At 35.9% G+C, this 21,809-nt stretch overlaps 1 protein-coding gene across 27 annotated transcripts; it reads left to right on the top strand.

Moving 5' to 3' along the window:
• Window positions 1–12,715: 12,715 nt before the first annotated feature.
• LOC110878196 lies at window positions 12,716–21,291 on the top strand. Of its 27 annotated transcripts, XR_002557677.2 has the most exons (14): window positions 12,716–13,350; window positions 14,187–14,286; window positions 14,360–14,565; window positions 14,662–14,759; window positions 17,766–18,223; window positions 18,443–18,705; window positions 18,800–18,866; window positions 18,939–18,990; window positions 19,094–19,179; window positions 19,367–19,436; window positions 19,693–19,756; window positions 19,854–19,908; window positions 20,132–20,228; window positions 20,958–21,291. XR_002557677.2 is itself a non-coding variant. In XM_022126463.2 (4 exons), the coding sequence occupies exons 1-3, from the start codon at window positions 13,238–13,240 to the stop codon at window positions 14,453–14,455; spliced, it is 309 nt and encodes a 102-aa protein (XP_021982155.1). In that variant the 5' UTR covers window positions 12,716–13,237; the 3' UTR covers window positions 14,456–14,565; window positions 14,662–14,765. The 27 variants fall into 27 exon arrangements, 1 of the variants encoding a protein (XP_021982155.1); XR_004880914.1 differs by lacking the exons at window positions 19,367–19,436; window positions 19,854–19,908 and having other exon boundaries at window positions 12,716–12,988; window positions 13,081–13,350; XR_004880912.1 differs by lacking the exons at window positions 19,367–19,436; window positions 19,854–19,908 and having other exon boundaries at window positions 12,716–12,996; window positions 13,081–13,350.
• The last annotated feature ends 518 nt before the right edge of the window (window positions 21,292–21,809 follow it).

Raw genomic sequence — 21,809 nt, 5'->3', positions numbered from 1 at the left:
ATGAAACTACCAAGGCAAACCAGGCTCTTCATTCTGCCTCTCAAGTCGTAACCGTTCTCCATGCTCAAACCCGAACCAACAACCCCCACCAACCCCTCCCCCGCTGACAACAGGTCTAACTTTTCTTGTGGTCGTTGTAACGACTCGCACAAAAATGTCCTAAAACGCTCCGTAAGTGGAAACCCAAACACCTGAAACCCTAACGTACATGAGAAATCAAGAAAACAAGAAATTTGGGTTTCAGGCGGGCCGCGTAAACCATAAGAGGAGTTTACACGGGCCGCGTCAACTTAAAAATCATTCCGCATAAGTATGAAAGCTTCACACGGGGCGCGTAAATGTTTCTCCAAGTTCACGCGGGCCGCGACAGTTCAACGATGAGCGAAAACCTGGTGCCGCCACGTGTCGATGACTCAGCAACCCTAATGCCGCCTTGTTATCCTCGCAGGCCGCGTAAGGTTTGTCTTAGGACTTACGCGGGCCGCGTAAGACCCAAATTTTAGCTATAAATAGGACAGGCTACGAGCTTTCATTCTGTGTCGAAATCTCATTCTTAAAACGCCTCTATTCTGCTAAATTCGAATTTCCGCATAGGGAAACGCTGCTACGGATACAGGGTATTAACTCGATCACTGTTCAATTCTTTTCTTTCCGTCAGCTTTTATTTTTGTAAATTATAGCTCGGGATTATACCTTCTAAATCCCGAAACTCTGCCCGTTATTAGGGTACTAACTCTAATCACTGGTACGATACTTTATCCGATCGATTGAAACTATCCGATGGATGTTTAAGTGCTGCTTAAACTCGGGTTATACTTTGTCATTCGTCGTGAATTCGATGGATGTTTAAGTATCGCACTTTGTCATTCATTGTGAGGGTTTCTATCTCGTGATTATCGTTAAAGTTAAATTGAGTTACTACACTAATACGAGTTCCATGGTATCTAGAAATTAGAACTCGTAAGCAGAGAATTGCTGGAATACTTAATAGCTAAGTAAACTTAATAGTTAAATAAACTTAGCAGTTAAGTTAACTAAGTAGATTAATTAATCAGTTAATCAAGATTAATTAAGCTAAGCGAGATTAATTAAGCTAAGCAAGATTAATTAAGCTAAGTAAGATTAATTAAACAGCTAAGTAAGTTATTTAGTTAAATGGATAAGGAAACTTAATAGTTAAGGAAACTTAATGGTTAAGGAAACTTAATAGTTAAGGAAACTTGATGGTTAAAGGAAACTTAATAGTTAAGGAAACTTAATGGTTAAGGAAACTTAATGGTTAAGGAAACTTCCTAGCTAAGGAATGAATCTACCTAGGAAGCTTATGATTCATTTTCCTTTGTTCATTTCTACTCTCTATACGTTGGTGTTCTAACCAATAATCACCAAAGCGGTGTTCTGTCCGATCGATTCAGGAACCATCTAACGAATGCCAAAGTGTTGTACTTTGTGAATTTCGTTAAACGGAATCCAAAATATTATACCTTGTGAGTTCATTAAATGGATACCAAAGTACTGTCTGAATAAGACTATACTTTGTGAAATTCGTTAAGGTTCGAATCTCGTGATCATCGTTAGGTTTGATATGGTTTTACACAAATACGTATTCCATTCTGTTAAACTATATGTTTAACCATCCGAATACTCCCAACTATACGCCTACAATCAAAATGGAAGCTTAATCATCAGAAGATCCAAAATAATAAAGTATATGCTTAATTATCAGAAGGAGTAGAATCAAGAAGCTTGTTAAATCAATACTGCATGCTTATACTGTGAGTCATTCTCTTTTTACAAAATTTACTTTCAAAATCATGTTTATTCCCAAAGTTATAATTACAGGGATTAAGTCTTTGTAATCTTCAATTACTGCCGGTATGTGGGGTTTTGTATACATTACTTGATAATCTTCACCATTGGACAACGGGTTAGCCAATGGGTGATATGACCATAGTCACAGAAACGAGTCGAGTGACAAATACCGATTTGGGGTAATTGGTTGATATATAAACATTGTAATCGCTCTTAATACTGTGAATTATAACAAATATGTTTTTGTATAAAACCTGAATGAACTCACTCAGTATTTCCCGCTGACAAAACCTTTTTAAAACGCGTTTCAGGTAATTACAGTAGATTCGAATAAGAGTTGGACGTGGCACCAAAAAGGCATAAGGAAGTGGCTTATTTTATAAATTAAATTAAATTAAGAGAAGTCATTTTATGTATTTGGGTTTATCCCATATTAAAGCTACCATTATAAAACATGGGTTTTATCCCATCCATTTAATAAATAAAATCCGGTGTTTCTAAACTATGATATTTTTCCTAACTCACGGTCCTGATGAAATTCCGCTGCAATGTTTTTTTTTTTAAAAATAAACCACCGGTACCACGGGCTGCTCACGGTGCCCGATCTTGCTCCAGGGTGGGGTCGGGGGTCGTGACAGAAGGTGGTATCAGAGCCACTGATTTAAGCCTATAGGTGTTGTGATAATCATACCTAAGCTTATATAAAAGAGTTAGGAGATTGTTATTAACTGGTAGCACACAGGATAGTATTTAGACTTGAACCTAAGAAGATGCCTTAGTATAAGCTTTAAGATAAGCTAAGTACTTGTGTAAATAAAGTATGATGGATTTTGGTATGCCATAGGAATGGTAATTAGAATATTGCAAGATATGATAAATAATAACACTTAATTACTATTAATTCTTGCTTATTGATATTACTTGGTCTAGAATAAAGATATGTTATGGAAATACAAATTTCCTTGATTCTGGATAAAAGCCCTAATAAAAGAGCCACTTTTAAAATCTTGAAAAGATACTATTTATGGGAAATAGAAAAATTTCTTCGGCAAGACTGGGTATGGTATAGCAGACTCTCCAGCTTGTCCGGATATACTGAGGTTACCTCTCCGGCGCGAACCGGATAAGACGGGGTAAATAATATGTCAAACCAGTGACAAGATTTCCCTAAAATAATATCATGACCTGATATCTGACTTGTTTTTGGAAATAAGAATCTGTTAAATACATTAACCTTATGAAGGGTATGTATATTACAGCATGTGAAATATATGATTATATAGATATATACATCTAGGGGAAGGATGTATAGAAAACCCACTTTAATTTAGAAAACCCGGGAAACTCAAAGCTCCCGATGTTTTTTTTTCTTGAAAAAAATTACACATGTTATATGCATGTTTTTAAGGGTTTTGGGCAAAAAAATCAAAAAAGCGCCGAGTAGATATTTTTTAAAAAAATAAACAAGTTTTGGTGTAACACATGTTACATTCATCTGACATATTTGTAACATGTGCTACACCAAAACTTGTTTATTTTTTTAAAAAACAACTACTCGGCGCTTTTTTGATTTTTTTTGCCCAAAACCCTTAAAAACATGTATATAACATGTGTAAATTTTTTCAAAAGAAGAAAACATCGGGAGCTTTGAGTTTCCCGGGTTTTCTAAATTAAAGTGGGTTTTCTATAGATACTTACATTATACATCTATAAGGAATTCCAAAAGTCAATTAAGAATTAAAAAAAACACAAGCATATGTGTCAATAATAAATCTAGATTTCTTTATCAGAAATCTCTTGCATATATTTTCAATTCCGATATCAAACATTATTTCGTTTGATCAATTGTCCCGTAACTCATGCGACAAAATAAACGACGGGAACCCTTTAAGTTGGTACGCTATCAAAAGTATAAGAATTTCCAATGCATTACCATAAACTATTAACGCAAATAAGAAGCATGTAAAGTTGTGCTAGTGCACAAGAAAACACATAAAACTTAAAATTATACGACCACAAACGTCGAAGCATATCACACACGACTTTCGAGGCAAGACCTTTGGAAAATATGACGGGGCATGACGACATCAATACTAATTCCGTCAGTGGAAGAACTACTAATCAAAAAGCGACACTCTGCCACATGATCCTACAAACGATCTGAATATTGCTGAGGTACGTTGGGACAAGATTTCACAACCATCGGTGCACAGTCTAATCAGAGTCATAATTATTATCATTGAAAAAGGAGTCACATACCTTTGCAACTCCCTCTATTTCATTTTAGTCGACATTCCATGATAACATCACTCAACAACGGTTATCACACGAAATTCCAGATAAAGTTCTTATATTTCTTTCATTCAAATCTTGACTTCTGCATATAATGAATTGAACTTCGCATTTCTACTTCCCCTAATGGTCATCATACCATGAGGATTTCTTTCATAGTAGCAATTATTGATCTATTTCATTTCTTAATAAATCCACACGTTACACATGCACTATTTGTTGTGCATGTGGTTCATTTGAGTTATAAAGACCATAGGAGGGCTTCATTCCAATATGTTGGTTTATTAAAAGTTCAAATCTCGTTTTGCTATACTTGATCTTTATAAACCGCGTTTTTGCAAAACGATAATTCTTTTATAATGAATCGATGAATTTCCTGAAAAAAAAAAACTTGATTTTCTTTTGAATGGTATACATGGTTTTGTGGTGACCATGTCAGAACTTTCTTATCAATATATGAACTCGTTGTGTTTAAACCAAGTTCAATTGCTTGAACTTGCTCGCATTACGTATTCAATTCAAGATCCCATATGATGGATTGCAACTATCATATTGAAAATAAATCCCAACAAGCACTTCATTTGTTTTGAACCCTACATGCTTGTTTGGTCTTCAAATTCATCAAATCATTTCTTTAATCACGATCACCTTGTGGTGACGTTTTCACAAATTTGAAGCTTGCGCTAATCTCGTTGCTCACACCATGCTCGGATTTAATTATTTATTGTGTATTGATATTAAATCCGCTTGTTTGATCTATGTATTATCAGTCTTAATGCAATTGTGTGTTAAGATAATGGTACCCCAGTTCGTGTTAAATATTCCGGTGTACCTCTTAACGGTTCTTTCACCATTGAGCAAACATTTCGTGATATTCATTGCCTTTCCTCTTCGCTCAAAAATATTGTTTATTCGTTCCATTTTCAGTTGTAGATCCTATAAAAAATTATTTGAAACAAATATTCAGATTTACTTTGTGAACCCTTCGCTTAATTTCAAAACACGGTGATACTTGTTTGATCACTTCTATTATTGCCTTGTTTCAATCACTACGACACCTTGTGGTGTTGGTATGAATTTGCAACTTGTGCTAAATTACTATTAGTCGTTTCATGCGGAACTATTTATGCTTTTCATTTGCACACATTATATACGGATTTAATTATTTATATTGAATTCGCTTTGTTGGTTTATCCTATAAAAAGAAATTTTAACACAATCGTGTGCTAAGATAATGATACACAAATTCATATCACATTTCAGTGTATCTCTTAATGATTCTTACATCATCAATCGAGCGTTTCGTAATCTTTATTGCTTTATCATCTTTGATTGAAAAACATTATTCAATTGTTTCATTTTCAATCGAAAATCCTACTAGATTCTTTGAATCAAACATTCGGATTTACTTCGTTAAACTTTCAATTGATTTCATGAACTCATTCAGTCACTGCTATTATTTCAATCACTACGACACCTTGGGGTGACGTTTTCTTTAATTTGAAACTTGAGCTAATCTTCTTTTCACACCTTTGATGGACGGATTTATTTATTTATTTATTTTCTGTTGGTTCATTATCTTAAATAGTCTTAATACAATTATGTATTAAGATAAGAGTACACAAATTCATATCATATTCCGGTGTATCTCTAAAGTTTCTTTCATCATTAATCGAAAATTCTATGATATTCATTTGGTCTTATCATCGTCAATTGAAAATCCTATTCGAAACGAATTTCCAACTTTACTTCATTAAAGCTTTCATTTGATTACAAAAACGGTGAATTTATTCGGTCACCATAATTATTGAATTCTTTCCATCATTACGACACCTTGTAGTGTTCGTATAAATTTGTAGCATGTGCTAATAATAAACCTTATTCATACGTCATTTCGTTTGATTCGTCATTTTAATAGTCTTGATACAGTTATGTATTCAGACCATGATACACTAAATTCTATTGTATTGTCCAGTGTATCCTTACCATTTAAGTAAGCGATATTGATTTTTGGGTTAATCATTGACAAATCATTTTTCATACTTCCATTCACAAAATAAATATTTATCAATTCAGAATCTCCCTCAATTGATCAAAGTAAGTTCTTTTCTGATATTGAATTCTATTGTTTCTACAAAGTCATTTTATTTCAGAATTCATGCCTATCAAATATCTTTTGATTCATGAAACTTAGTCAAACTTGTTAATGGTATTATTTCATCTCATATGGTTAACATCAATTCCTGAAACTAAAACTTTAAAACCATTGAATTCCAAATATCCTATGATATTGATCTTTTGATTCCATCCCAGACACCATGATATATTGTTTTTATTAAAAGAAGTGACGTAACCCTAAGAAGATATCGTAGTCCAAATCTTGAGGACGAGATTTAAAACAAGGTGGGGAGGATGTAACGACTCACACAAAAATGTCCTAAAACGCTCCGTAAGTGGAAACCCAAACCCCTGAAACCCTAACGTACATGAGAAATCAAGAAAACAAGAAATTTGGGTTTCATGCGGGCCGCGTCAACTTAAAAATCATTCCGGATAAGTATGAAAGCTTCACACGGGCCGCGTAAATGTTTCTCCAAGTTCACGCGGGCCGCGACAGTTCAACGATGAGCGAAAACCTGGTGCCGCCACGTGTCGATGACTCCGCAACCCTAATGCCGCCTTGTTACCCTCGCGGGCCGCGTAAGACCCAAATTTTAGCTATAAATAGGACAGGCTACGAGCTTTCATTCTGTGTCGAAATCTCATTCTTAAAACGCCTCTATTCTGCTAAATTCGAATTTCCGCATAGGGAAACGCTGCTACGGATACAGGGTATTAACTCGATCACTGTTCAATTCTCTTCTTTCCGTCAGCTTTTATTTTTGTAAATAATAGCTCGGGATTATACCTTCTAAATCCCAAAACTCTGCCCGTTATTAGGGTACTAACTCTAATCACTGGTACGATACTTTATCCGATCGATTGAAACTATCCGATGGATGTTTAAGTGCTGCTCAAACTCGGCTTATACTTTGTCATTCGTCGTGAATTCGATGGATGTTTAAGTATCGCACTTTGTAATTCATTGTGAGGGTTTCTATCTCGTGATTATCGTTAAAGTTAAATTGAGTTACTACACTAATACGAGTTCCATGGTATCTAGAAATTAGAACTCGTAAGCAGAGAATTGCTGGAATACTTAATAGCTAAGTAAACTTAATAGTTAAATAAACTTAGAAGTTAAGTTAACTGAGTAGATTAATTAATCAGTTAATCAAGATTAATTAAGCTAAGCGAGATTAATTAAGCTAAGCAAGATTAATTAAGCTAAGTAAGATTAATTAAACAGCTAAGTAAGTTATTTAGTTAAATGGTTAAAGGAAACTTAAAAGTTAAGGAAACTTAATGGTTAAGGAAACTTAATGGTTAAGGAAACTTAATGGTTAAGGAAACTTCCTAGCTAAGGAATGAATCTACCTTACCTATAAATAGGAAGCTTAGGATTCATTTTCCTTTGTTCATTTCTACTCTCTATACGTTGGTGTTCTAACCAATAATCACCAAAGCGATATTCTGTCCGATCGATTCAGGAACCATCTAACGAATGCCAAAGTGTTGTACTTTGTGAATTTCGTTAAACGGAATCCAAAGTATTATACCTTGTGAGTTCATTAAATGGATACCAAAGTACTGTCTGAATAAGACTATACTTTGTGAAATTCGTTAAGGTTCGAATCTCATGATCATCATTAGGTTTGATATGGTTTTACACAAATACGTATTCCATTCTGTTAAACTATATGTTTAACCATCCGAATACTCCCAACTATACGCTTACAATCAAAATGGAAGCTTAATCATCAGAAGATCCAAAATAATAAAGTATATGCTTAATTATCAGAAGGAGTAGAATCAAGAAGCTTGTTAAATCAATACTGCATGCTTATACTGTGAGTCATTCTCTTTTTACAAAATTTACTTTCAAAATCATGTTTATTTCCAAAGTTATAATTACAGGGATTAAGTCTTTGTAATCTTCAATTACTGCCGGTATGTGGGGTTTTGTATACATTACTTGATAATCTTCACCATTGGACAACGGGTTAGCCAATGGGTGATATGACCATAGTCACAGAAACGAGTCGAGTGACAAATACCGATTTGGGGTAATTGGTTGATATATAAACATTGTAATCGCTCTTAATACTGTGAATTATAACAAATATGTTTTTGTATAAAACCTGAATGAACTCACTCAGTATTTCCCGCTGACAAAACCTTTTTAAAACGCGTTTCAGGTAATTATAGTAGATTGGAATAAGAGTTGGACGTGGCACCAAAAAGGCATAAAGAAGTGGCTTATTTTATCAATTAAATTAAATTAAGAGAAGTCATTTTGTGTATTTGGGTTTATCCCATATTAAAGCTACCATTATAAAACATGGGTTTTATCCCATCCATTTAATAAATAAAATCCGGTGTTTCTAAACTCTGATATTTTTCCTAACTCACGGTCCTGATGAAATTCCGCTGCAATGTTTTTTTTTTTTAAAAATAAACCACCGGTACCACGGGCTGCTCACGCGCCCGATCTCGCTCCAGGGTGGGGTCGGGGGTCGTGACAGTCGTGGCCGAAAGAGACGCCGTGGCCGCGGTAGGTCAGGCTCCACCTCCCAAACCCGTAACCGAACCCCCTCTTACTCAGCCCAATCTCAACACCCGTACATTGTTTTCCCCAACAACTGGACCAATAATCAATGGGCCTCTTTAGTAAACCAGGCCCAAAACCTCACCCCACAAGCCTACCCTTCTCCCTCTTGCCCATACCCATCGGTTCCTAAGCCCAACAACGGACAAGGCATTCTTGCACCACGACCAGATCAGGCCCATGTGGCGGCTTACACCCCTACCCCAACTGATATCACCAAGCCTTCTACACATTGTCTTTGAACCAGCAACCCGACTCAGTAGGGATCATGGACACAGGAGCTACGGGTCACATGCAACAACCATGTACTTTCTCTCCGTCTGTTTTTAATTCTTGTACTAACAAACCGATTATTATTGGGAATGACACGACCATTCCAGTAATTGGACAAGACAATCTAACCTTACCACCACCCTTCCCCCATTCAAACTAAATAATGTCATCTATACCCCCAACCTTATTAAAAATTTGATCTCTGTCCGTCGCCTCACCACCGATAATTTATTGTCTATCGAATTTGACCCATTTGGTTTTCTTGTGAAGGACCTCAAGACCAAGGAACCTATCTTACGATGCAATAGCTCGGGCGACCTCTACCCTCTCACCACCAACTTCATCAAGTCTTCAACCTCACCTATTGCTTTTGCTGCTATCACTCAGGAACGTTGGCATCAACGCCTTGGCCAGTCTTCTTCATCTATTAATAACACGCTTTGCCAGTCTTGTGTTTTTGGCAAAAACATCAAACTTCCTTTTTATGATCCTGTTAACAAGACTCAGTTACCTTTTGACATTATTCATAGTGATTTGTGGACATCACCAATTTTAAGTACAAGTGGCCATCGTTATTATATTTTATTCCTTGATGACTTAACTGATTTTTTATGGACATATCCCATCACAACTAAATCTCATGTTTATTCTATCTTCACTCAATTCTATAACCTAATTCACACCCAATTTGAACGAAAAATAAAACAGTTCCAATGTGCAACGGCACCGAATACACCAACAATAATTTCAAACAGTTCTGCCAACTAAATGGAATGCAGTTTCATTTTTCGTGTCCTCATACCTTCTCCCAAAATGGGAAGGCGGAACGCAAAATCCGAACCATAAACAACATGATTCGAACCCTCCTGGCTCAAGCCTCCCTACCCCCCACCTATTGGCACCATGCGCTCGAAACTACAACCTATCTTCTAAACATCCTCCCAAAGAAAAGCCATAAATTTCTATCCCCCACCACCCTGCGTTATAATGTTCTACCTACGTACGAACACCTCCGCGTATTTGGTTGCCTGTGCTACCCCATCCTCCCATCCATCACCTCCCACAAACTCGCCAATCTCTCTCAACCTTGTGTCTTTCTTGGTTACCCGTCTAACCATCGCGGATACAAGTGTTTTGATCTCCTCTCCAACCAAACTTTCATTTCTCGTCATGTTCATTTCGAAGAATCTATCTACCCTTTCTCTATTCGACAACCCACCCCTCCTCGAGCCTATGATTTCTTGACCAATTCTGTCTCCCCTCTCCTATGGTCGCACATTCAAAACACCACTCTCATTAATCCTCAGCCGCATCCATCCGCACCTTCCTCTTGCCCAGCCGTTCCCACCCCTCTTCCCAAAACATGAAGGCCCACAATCTCCCACCATTACCGCCTCCGGCCCATACTCCCTTGGCCCAACACTGCCTAACCCATCCCCTTCCACTCCACATACCTCCACACCGGCCCAACTCCAGTTTGTGCCTCACCCTACCCCACTCGGCCCCCACTACCCCTTATTCAGCCTCCCACCCGATCCATGTGCACTCGCGCCATGGACGACATCAATAAACCAAAGCAATTATTTAACCTTCACACTACCACTGTTGTCCCAATTCCCAAAAACCCACAGGTTGCCTTGTCCACACCAGAATGGTTCAATGCCATGAACAACGAGTTTAGTGCACTTATTAAAAACGAGACCTGGGAGTTGGTACCTCGGTCGCCAGATATGAACATTATTCGTAGTATGTGGTTATTCAAGCATAAGTTTCGTTCCGATGGCACTCTAGAACGATACAAGGCCCGCTTGGTATGTCATGGTAGAAGTCAAGAAGTGGGGGTTGACTGTGGTGAAACCTTCAATCCGGTGGTCAAACCCACTACTATTCGGACTGTTCTCATTTTGGCTCTATCTCAGTCTTGGCCAATTCACCATTTGGACGTAACCAATGCTTTCTTACATGGGCACTTACAGGAGACAGTTTACATGCATCAACCTATGGGTTTTCGTCATCGTGACTACCCTGATTATGTCTGCAAGTTAAAGAAATCTCTTTATGGCCTCAAACAGGCTCTACGGGCTTGGTATCAACGATTCACTGATTTTGTTCTTAAGCAAGGTTTCTCTCAACGCAAGACGGATAACTCTTTGTTCATTTACCATCATGACCACGACATTGCTTATCTGCTACTTTACGTTGATGATATCATTCTCACCACCTCCTCTGACTCTCTACGTCAGCGGCTGATGTGGGGTAAAATATACATATTTGTCCCGTGTAAATTGTATAATTATTGTATAGTTTTTAGTTGTTTTATTTAATTTTAGTGTTATATTATATCATTTTGTGTTGGGCCAGGTCCTAGTGCAAATGGAGCGAAAATTAGTAATAATTAAATAACCAGCCAGTTGGGCAGAGCGAGGATTTCATTGACCGAATTAAAATTGCCGTTATTTTCCTGTTAGTGGATCGAGACCACTATCTCTATTATTAGGGTGCAACAAAAGAAAAAAAAAAGAAAATGAATATTATGTTAATATTTTTCATACGTATTATCCTACATATACAAAATAGATGGAGGGTAATAGGTCTTTCCTCCTATTTGTTAAAAAGGGCGGCTGCCCCTATTTTTTTTAAGTTTAATTTTTATTTTCAACATTTACATTTACCATGGCAGGGAATAGTATATCCCTACCATTCGTTTAAATGGGCGGTCGGCTCTCCCAACTAGACCAACCATTTTATTATTTTATAAACACTTTAAAGTTACGTTTTTGCCTCTGAATAATGTTTCTCTGTCATTCATTCAAATGGCGGAGATCAATACCTATTGAACCAACCAATTTATTATTTTATACCTACTTTAAAATTACGTTTGTGCCCCCAGTTAAAAAATACGGTTATGCCCCAACTTCAAAATACATTTACTCTTTTGCCCCGAGCTAAAAAATACGATTTCGCCCTCGGTAAAAAAATTACTCCTTTACCCTCAACCAAAATTACATTTTCGCCCCAGTTCAAAATAAAATTTTGTTTTTCCCCCGGCTCAAAATTACGATTTTACATTAGTTTATTATTTATACCCACGTTAAAATTACGGTTTTGCCCCCACTTTAGAATTACGTCTTTGCGTACAGGTCAAAATAAAATTTACGATTTTCCTCTCGGTTCAAAATTGCGATATCACCCTCAATTCAAAATTACGTTTTTGCCCCCAGTGCAAAATAAAAATATGGTTTTACCCAAGCTAAAAATTAGGATTTTACCATCGGGAAAAAAAAATTGATTTTTCCCTAAGTAAAAATATAAATATGACTTTGCCCCCAGCTAAAAATCGTGTCAAAGAGCTCCCTAACACCCTTTTTATTTTTTCTTTCTAGCAAAACTATAGTACTGTTTTTTTAATTGTTTGAGAATTATTCGGCAATTACCCCGCAACGCGGACGAAGAATCACCTAGTTACATATACATGGGAGAATTTAATATTGTTAGAAAAAAAAGAAGCAGCTGTTTGTTTATGCTTTCTATAAAAGTGAGGATGGTGACATAAAGGATAGATGGTACATATGATGGGAATTAATTATTATATATATTAAAACACAACTCAAAAGTACTGTAGCACTGCTACAGTACACCAGTAATGTTTGGGTTTTTTTTGTTTTGCCACCAAACTTTACCAACTTCTAAGTCTTCCTAAATCATAAAAAGCTTCAACACAGTCAGACCTCGAAAGCAGATTGACAAAGACATACAGAGAGGAGGGGAAGTCTCTAGAGAGAGAGCGATGAAAGAGGAGCCGCTATGGGTACGAAGACGCGGATGTCCTCCCGTCGGCTGATCCGGTGTGACAACGGCGTTCGTGGTGTGCTCTGTTAACCCAAGCGACGAATACAGAGGATGGTGGTGATGTTTGTAGCAATAGACTTACATAAATGCCCTGCTTGCAAATTATTCTTCACAAAAACACAACAGTGTCTTCTTTCTCTGTCTAGGGTTAGACAACAACCACCACCATGGAGCTGGCGGCGGCTACGATGGTGGATATGGATGAAGTGGTGGCGGTTACGGAAGTAGTGGTGGCCGAGGCGGATCTTACGGTGGAAACTATGGCGGAGGTGGAGGTGGAGGTGGCGGCGGCGGTGGTGGAGGATGGTGGTGGATACGGATGAAGTGGTGGTGGAGGCGGATCTTACGGCGGAAACTATAGCGGAGGTGGAGGTGGAGGTTATGGTGGCGGCGGAGGTGGTGGAGGATACAGTCAGGTAATCTCTGGAGTTTCTTTAATACATCAGTATATTCATAAGACTTCCTTAACTTTAACTGTGAGAAACAATTCATAGCTTTGAATTAACATTAATGATGGATAATCATGAAGATTATAAATGGGAGTATTTCATGTGATAGCACATTTGATTTCAGAAATGGATCTCAATCAAAGAATGGTTTCCAAAGAATCATGAGTTAAAAGAGCTAACACCTGCTTTAAGGAGTTTGTTTATTTGTTTATTCATTAAAAATTGATGGTCAAAATATCTACATAACCATAGGAGGATCTGCACCTGTTTTGCATTTGTAGATATAGTTTTTGATGGAATGTCTAAACCTGGTAAAACTGCTACTGATGTCAATGAGGCTGAGATAATAAGTTTTAGCAGATTTGAGATAGTTAAGTGTATATATAGTATCTGCATATATATGGGATATATCTTTTATATGTCCAACAATAAATGAGATACTATACAAGAACATGATTTGTAAGCTAATATTGCTAACCAAGTGCATTTAGCTTTTTCTTAAAATGTAAGCTCCGTGCCTTTCTTTATCATAAGTCTCTCTATCCTTCAGCCATGTTAACTCACTGTCTTCTTCCTTTAGCCAAGTGAATGAGTTATTTTGCTTTGTAAAATTTGTTTCTGCCAATGGGGCACCAACTCTATTGGTAAAGTATTGAATGAGTTGTTTTGCTTTGTTCTTACGGCTAACGAGACACTCGATAGTCATACAATTTTAGTGTGCGACGACGACCGTCTCTTGAAGATTGTTTTATTCCTTCATAAATAACATCTCTCTTTTATATTTCGGTGATTTGTTATTGTAGATCGAGTAAAAGTTGGGGAATCTCTACTGAACATGGAACAATGATATTTGAAATCATGGTCTTGGTCCCAAAATACATCTCTTCAATGATGGCTGAACAGGTTATTTATAAAATATTATAATCATAATGAGTTTCATTTTGAGACCTGAATCTTCTTTCATGATTCTTAATAGTTCTCTTATTTGTGGAAGTTAACATGTGAGATTTGCTTTGAAGTGTATATATGTGATAATATGGGTTCTGCCGCTTGCATTCATCCTTTTGGGTAACTTGCTGACATGGTTCGAATATTTGGTGATTACCATCTAGCAGAAAACTATGCACAGCTAAAAGATCTTTCCAAATTTGAATACGAAGCGTCCTCATGTCGGCTCAGTAGGTATGTTACTAAACATCTATGGCAGATAACAATGAGTTCAAACTAGCCTATTGCACAAACTGATATATGTCATACTACTGTTGTCTAATTGTACAGGATCAAGCCATAGCGCCAAGAAGGCGCATGACAAGTGAAAAATCGCCGCGATGTAAACACAAGTTGACATACTTTTGTACTTACCCACGATTTATTTTGTAAGTTTTCTCTTTCGACTGCTATATCGGATCAAAAATCGGGTCGTCCCGCCGCGAAGCGCGGTGTCACCCACTAGTTAAAAAAAAGAAAGATGGAGCATACGAGAATGGAGAAGAACAACATTGGGCTGCCATATTTTATACTTAGAATAAGTGGGCTAACAACTTGGAGGGTTATTTATTTTGGGCCAACTACTTGAGGCGGCAATTACACTGTTGTTTCCGAGTTTCATTTAACGATGGAAGAGAAATGAAGGGGAATTATAAGGGAATGGAAAGGAAAAGATGTGATTATATTCGTGTTCCCGAGTTTAATGAAAAGAAAAGGAAATTAAACATTTTATGTGTTCCCAAGTTTGGAGGAAAAGAAAAGAAAATTTATTTATAATGAATTAGAGGGTAATTTAGGAAATTTAAAAAAGTCTGAGATTTATAATAACCTTTTCTCACCAAATCTCTCCAAATTGGGAGGATGAATATTTGCATCAATCATCCCCTTGCTTCCTTTCTTTTCTCACCATTTCCCTTCCTAAAAAATCTCTAGAACACATTTTTTACTCTCTTCCTTTTAATTCCTTTCTCTTCCCTTGTTAAATGAAACTCGGGAACATAGTTAGTGTGGACGGCAGATAGAGGGGGTGAACCCCTATTTATCTATCTATACTACTATATTAAAGAAACTGGGTTTTCTACCCTTTTGGTCATTTTACACACGTATAAATTTTATAGCATTACGTACAAGTGAGTACAAGCTGTTTTAGAGGGGGTAAACTTACCCAATCTTCACAAATTTAAGATACTTTAGGGGTATTTTAGGTATTTTGGCACATGTGTAACTATAATATTAAGATAATATTAATATGACATATGAAGAGTCTAAGTTAATTGATTAAATTTTATTATGACTTAATTGAATTAAATTAAGAAATTAAATAAAAGTTTAAGAATGACACTAATTAACTTCATAAATTAATTATAAGTAACTCTTAAGTTCTTGTAAAGAAATTAATGTATTCAATTAAATACATTAATTGATTAAATTAAAGAAATTAATTGATTAAATTAAAGGTTAGACATACAACCTTTAGGATTTTCATGATTTAATAGTATATGTATAAATATAAAAAATAGATTTATATGGACTATATAATATAATCTATATCTATATCTATGTTATCTTATTAAGCAAACTAGGTTTTTTTACCCTTATGGTAATTTTACATTATGTACACATTTTGAAGAAACATGTATAAGAGAACCAGGCTATTTTAGAAGGGATAAACTTGCGCATTGTCCAAAAATTTAAACATTTTAGTGATTTCGGCCCTTTTGTATCTTATAATTAAGATGTCATGTGAATAGTCTAAAGTAGTTGTTATTCTAAATAAATTTATGCATAAGAGGACCCGGGGTGGAATAACTCACTAACCATTCCATCACTCACAACATCCAATCAGGTTCTGCCATGTCATCAACCATTATTTCCATCACTCACATCCTTTTTTGCTGGAAATGGTCATCACTTGTACAAATTTCCATCACTCACTAATTTAAAAAAAAAAAAAAAACACTCAAACAGCAACAATTTCATTTCTTCAACGCGTGTTCCAATTAACGCGTTAAACATTTAACGCGTGAAACTCCCATGCGGCGGCGGTGTTTGGTTTTTGATAACGAGTGATGGGGGGTCGAACACGGACCACCCCGGGTCCTCTAACAAAATATCTATATTTCTATGATCGTTTTGTTTCCTCTTCTTTTGTCTCAAGAATCACAATGATGTAATGATTAATAAATTGAAACCGAAATTCAATTGAAAACATAATTAATGAGAGTAAAATCAAATTATTAGCCTTAATATTAACAATTATTGTTTAGATTGGGTATAAAAATCTATTACTTCTCCAAATATTTGTGTTATATTCACAACCATCACTCAATTGATTTCCCATCTGATTTTCCTCACCAAGATACGACTAAAGATGCAACAACCATAAACCGTATTTGGTTTCACTGCAGAAGTATAAAACGTTGAAGTTGGTGGCCTTCATTCAGTGGTGGATTCATTTAGAAAGGTCAACCACCTCCACTGATATTCGTCGCTCGCTGCCATGACACCAACTTTGCCTTGCTGCTACTACCGACCGCCGGCAACTCCATCCTACATCACCATCAAACCACCTACGACCACTCTCATTCCCTTTTTTTTTCTCTTTCTATTTATCTTTGTTTGGCAGATAGAATTTTCTTTCAATGTGAATAATCTCAAGTTTCTGTATGTGTATGTATAAACATAGTATGTATGTGTGTAATATTTGTTTAATTATATATGTAAAAAGAGTCGGGTAAGTCTTTGGCCACAAAACGTGGCCAATCAACAGATGAACAAATGGTGAGTCACAAATACTAGTACAAGCATACTCAAATGGCAATAAAGGCCCCATCAATTTTATTTCTCATATGTATAAATTGTATATAAAAAGAATAATACAATATTTACTTCCAACAAATGTGGCTAACTCCTGCTCGTTACTTCCCCATGAGGACCTTACATTTACACTATACTGCCTCAAGTTCACTTATGAGACAAAACAATCATAAGTTTCTATTATAATATTTTTGCCACAAAATTTTGTAACTTTATAGCAATAACAAATAACGTAATCAAGTTCATAATAACGTAAGTATAATACTGCATATGGGAAGAATTCTAACAAACTTTAAGTAGTTACAATATTTTATGTTTATTGTATAACAACTTAATGAAATTAATAAGGAGACAAAATGGTCTTTCCGCATGAAAATTATAAAAACTTAAATAAGTAAAAATTTAATCACAATTAATTAGGTGGTGAATGACTTAAATATATTAATTTATATATACTCTAATTTGTAACATCTTCATGCAATGTCTTATTGTACATGTAGCTTTATTGGTTTTTTTATGTCTTTTGCTCATGTATGGTGGGCTTACCAAGTTGTACATTGCTTTTTTCTTTGGTCCAGCACATTCATATGCCACGTGCCCCTCATCTTTTAGCCTCGATAAGTAAGAGAGAGAAAGAAGAAAGAGAGAGACAAAGACTAACTTTTTTTTGAACGGCCAACAGAATCAATCCCGAGTACTCTCTGGGCATCCACTGGACAAATGGAATACTCCGAGAGTAACTCAAGTCCACCACCAATTCCGGGGAAAACCCGGTAACCCCACCCGCCCGTAGGCACGACAGTGAAATTACCAGTAAAACCCGTTTGGCTCAAGGATCCAACCCAGGTTTCCCCGTGTCTCCTATCAATTGCCCACCAGTGCCTCACTCTGCACCAAGTGTGTGTTGAACCTGCATCGCTCAAGAGAAATGCAAACTCTTCACCACTTGATCAGAGGAGGGGCAGAGTCCGGTTATCCCCCTCCCTTAAACCGTCATCACGGTGGACTGAAGCCCTCAATCTTCACTCAAGCCCTGGTAAGTATTTCTTTTTCCTATGCCATCAAGCTTGCTTTAATCACATTTAGGTTTTCAATCAAAGTGTTGCATTGGGTTGTAAATTTTAGGGCAAATGTGTTCTGTGTCATAACCGGCATTCACCCTTTACACATTTTGGTGTTTGTGTTGACCGATGATGATCATGATTTTCTTATCATTTTTTGTGAAGATACTCTAATTTAACTGTTATTCACTTAGGTAGCGTTTTAGGGTTCCGCCGAACATATTACGATTTTCCGGTGGTTCAACGACTCAGCGGTGGACGCGGTGGCAGCAGCCATTTCGGCGGTGATCAATTCAACGAAGGTCCTCAAGAAGAAGTTGAAGGTATTGGTTTTTGGATGGTTGTGATACAAGAGAGATGATGGAATATGAACATGCGTGTTTATTTTCTCAATTTCAAAATATACAGTCACGCTTGCTACTATATCGTTCCCACTGGTTCACAATTCTCATTTTGTGTATGTCTTTGTCTCTTTGATTACTTGATGCAAATTGATCGGAATTAATACTATGTGATTATGAACTAATGATGGCGGTGGTGTTTTTGACTAGCCGCCCTAGCGGCGGCGACTAGGGTTGCGCCGTGTTGGATTTGTGCTCTTTTTGTGACATTGCTTCTGTAAGAATTCTAATTGATTATGCTTGCCTTTTTTGATTTATTTGTTGTTTTCTAATATAGTTATCTGTTTAGGGAACTTCATTTGGTGAATGATGGATGATTTTCAATATTCCATCTTTCACAAGTACGTTGCAAATAACAATTTTGACTACAAATTAGTGTGAATGTGAGATTTGCAGTTATCATTTTTTACTTTATGAAATATTTTTATTTCCTTTTTAATATAGGTACAATGGCCTGATGAGATAAATGCTAGTGTATGTGATGGAATGATGTATGAAGAAATAAAAAAGGACATGCCTGAGGAATACGAGTATTTTTTTTATCCCAAATCTACAAATTTTATACCTTCTGTTTTTAACACCATTAAATCATGTTAGGCTTCTAGCATTACATCTATTTTAGTGTATTGTCTATAGCTTTAAATCTAATTTATGAACACATCATTAAGTCATGTGGTATTTTCTATAAGTGAAGAATTTTTACTTAAATCATTGAAGGTCGCGAAAGAAGGATAAATTGAGGTATCGGTATCCTAGTGGAGAGTCTTATTTGGATGTGAAACAAAGGGTTGCATTTCTTACCCAATGAGCTACTTTTTCTACACGTTCCCTTTAAATGTGTCAATTTGGGTTGTGGTATCTCACTCAGATCCAAAAAAAATAGCTAAAACCCTGCTAAATCATTTTATATAAATACTTTGGTCGATTCGAATTTCGATCCATCTCAATCCCATCCATTATGCCACATCCAATCCACCTTTATCAATATATGACTTCTATTCTGATTCATATAATTGGATGTTTAAATCCTCAATCTGTTGCAGGTTGGAGCCCGTGATAATCAAGCTTGAACGGCAACGGGCTCCTGTTATAGTAGTATGTCACGAGGTTAGCCTTCATACTTCATCCCAACTCTTATTTTTTAGAAATCAATAACCTTAAGTTAGTAACATCCGATTTTTGCTTTTGTACTGGCTGTTTTAAGAGCATCATATGCATATTTTGCTCATAGACCATTGAAAGAAATTCCGCACATAGAGGTAATACCACATACGCTTGTACACATTCTCAAAGTGGTAATTTCGATCCTTTTGTGCCAAACGGGTCAAATGGAACTAATTTACTTAAAAGGGAAACGGGTTAAAAAGGGATGTGATATTAGTGTAAAACTGGACAAATTATTATTCTCGGGTTAACCTAACATGATTAGGCTTGCACATTATGTCACCTCAAGGCATATTGATTATAATGTTGTGGTTTCAGATTCCATTGCATACAATAATAGAGATACAAATAGGAGCCACGTGAGTAGAAGAGAAAAGATACAAACTCATGGATTGAGATACATTTGCGCACTAAGGTGACATTATTTATTTGTACCTTTCTAACACTACTCGTGATATACATTTATTCAACATCTAATTCCCCCAAAATGAAATCAAATAGTACACGAAACATTGCTTACTAAACATTGTAATCCACTAATCGTCATTAAAGAAAAATATATTGAACTCATAGATGTCTATATGGGTTACAAGTTTGATCTATTTTTCTTTAGAGATGTTACATATACAGTTTTCACTTCCAGTTCATTAAAAAAACCAGTTAAAAATATGTCAATTCATAAAAAAACATGTTTGATTATTTAAACTAAATAAATTTAAAAAATATGTTATAATCATGTGACATGATTGTTTCAGTATCTTTTACTGTATTTATTTGTGAATTATACTTAAAAACAAAAGCTATATTTTTTACTGTTTTTATTTATGAATGTTACTTAAAAACAAAAGCTAATAGCAGAAGAGATGCCATTGCCAATGTGGGGCTAGCCCATTTGGTAGAGACACATGTCTCTTTTAGACAAGATGCTAATGTGGGGCTAATCTACTTGGTAGAGACACATGCCTTTTAAATAAAATGTCAATGTGGGGCTAGCCCACTTAGTAGAGACATGTTCCTCTTAGATGGGGGTGAGTTTCAAAGCTGGGCAAAGAGAGTAGGTTAGAATAATTGGTGTAAAGTAAAAGATATGCTATTGTTGAATAATATATATTGGCCCTCATTTTTTACGTGATAATCTGTATAGGCGAACTTTTTTCCAGGTAGAAAAGTGTTGCAGCTCGCCAAACTTATTTGACCTTACAAATGAATTTACATTGATTGATACAACTGAAGAGACAGGAAGAGACAAATCCGTGGCATGACCATGAGGCATGAAGCATATTTTGGGACTCATCCAGTTAACCCAGCTTATGTCTTTATGTTCGCTTTTTCGTTGTTAACAATCGTTTTTTGAGTCATTTATGGGTAGTTGATACTAATCAAGAGTTCGTTTGATGTTTCTGAATTGTTCCTGTAACGCAAAGAAATTACCCATGACGAAGTTAAAAGGTTCGTTAGATATCATACTTTATAATGCGTGTTGGTGATGTTTCTACCTTCGTAGCTCGCGCCGCAACGCGCGCGGGTTGAACATCTAGTTATTTTATAGTTACTATCTTAATGGATAGCATTAACATCTTATGGTGTTATAAAAACTAAAATGATTTTGGTATTTAGCTTTATGGAATGTCTAAGGTCTCCTAATAACTTATTACATTTACTTTTAGTGAGAAGTAAAAAACCTCTACAAATACGTTGTAATGTGTTATACCATATTTGTACCAATTAAGTTTAAATAATAAATTGTTTAACAAACAAAAGAAGTTATAAAATGAATTTTATAATGTGAAAATACCTATAACTAATTTTTTTATAATTGATGATTAATAAAAAAACATGTGATGATATGATGAAGTCAAATTAACTTTAAAATAACCATTAAAAGTTATCTCTGTAGCTGTTAACAGTTACCCCATCACGAAGCGGGAGTACTTGATTGTTTTTTTTTGGACGGTAATAATGGTGTTTGAATTTGAATTTTTGGACAAAATAGATG

The sequence above is a fragment of the Helianthus annuus genome, chromosome 15 (genome assembly GCF_002127325.2).
Source record: "Helianthus annuus cultivar XRQ/B chromosome 15, HanXRQr2.0-SUNRISE, whole genome shotgun sequence".
NCBI classification, from domain to species: Eukaryota; Viridiplantae; Streptophyta; class Magnoliopsida; order Asterales; family Asteraceae; genus Helianthus; species Helianthus annuus.
The sequence above is the reverse complement of the archived record's forward strand: the minus strand, read 5'-3'. Positions and strand labels throughout refer to the sequence as shown.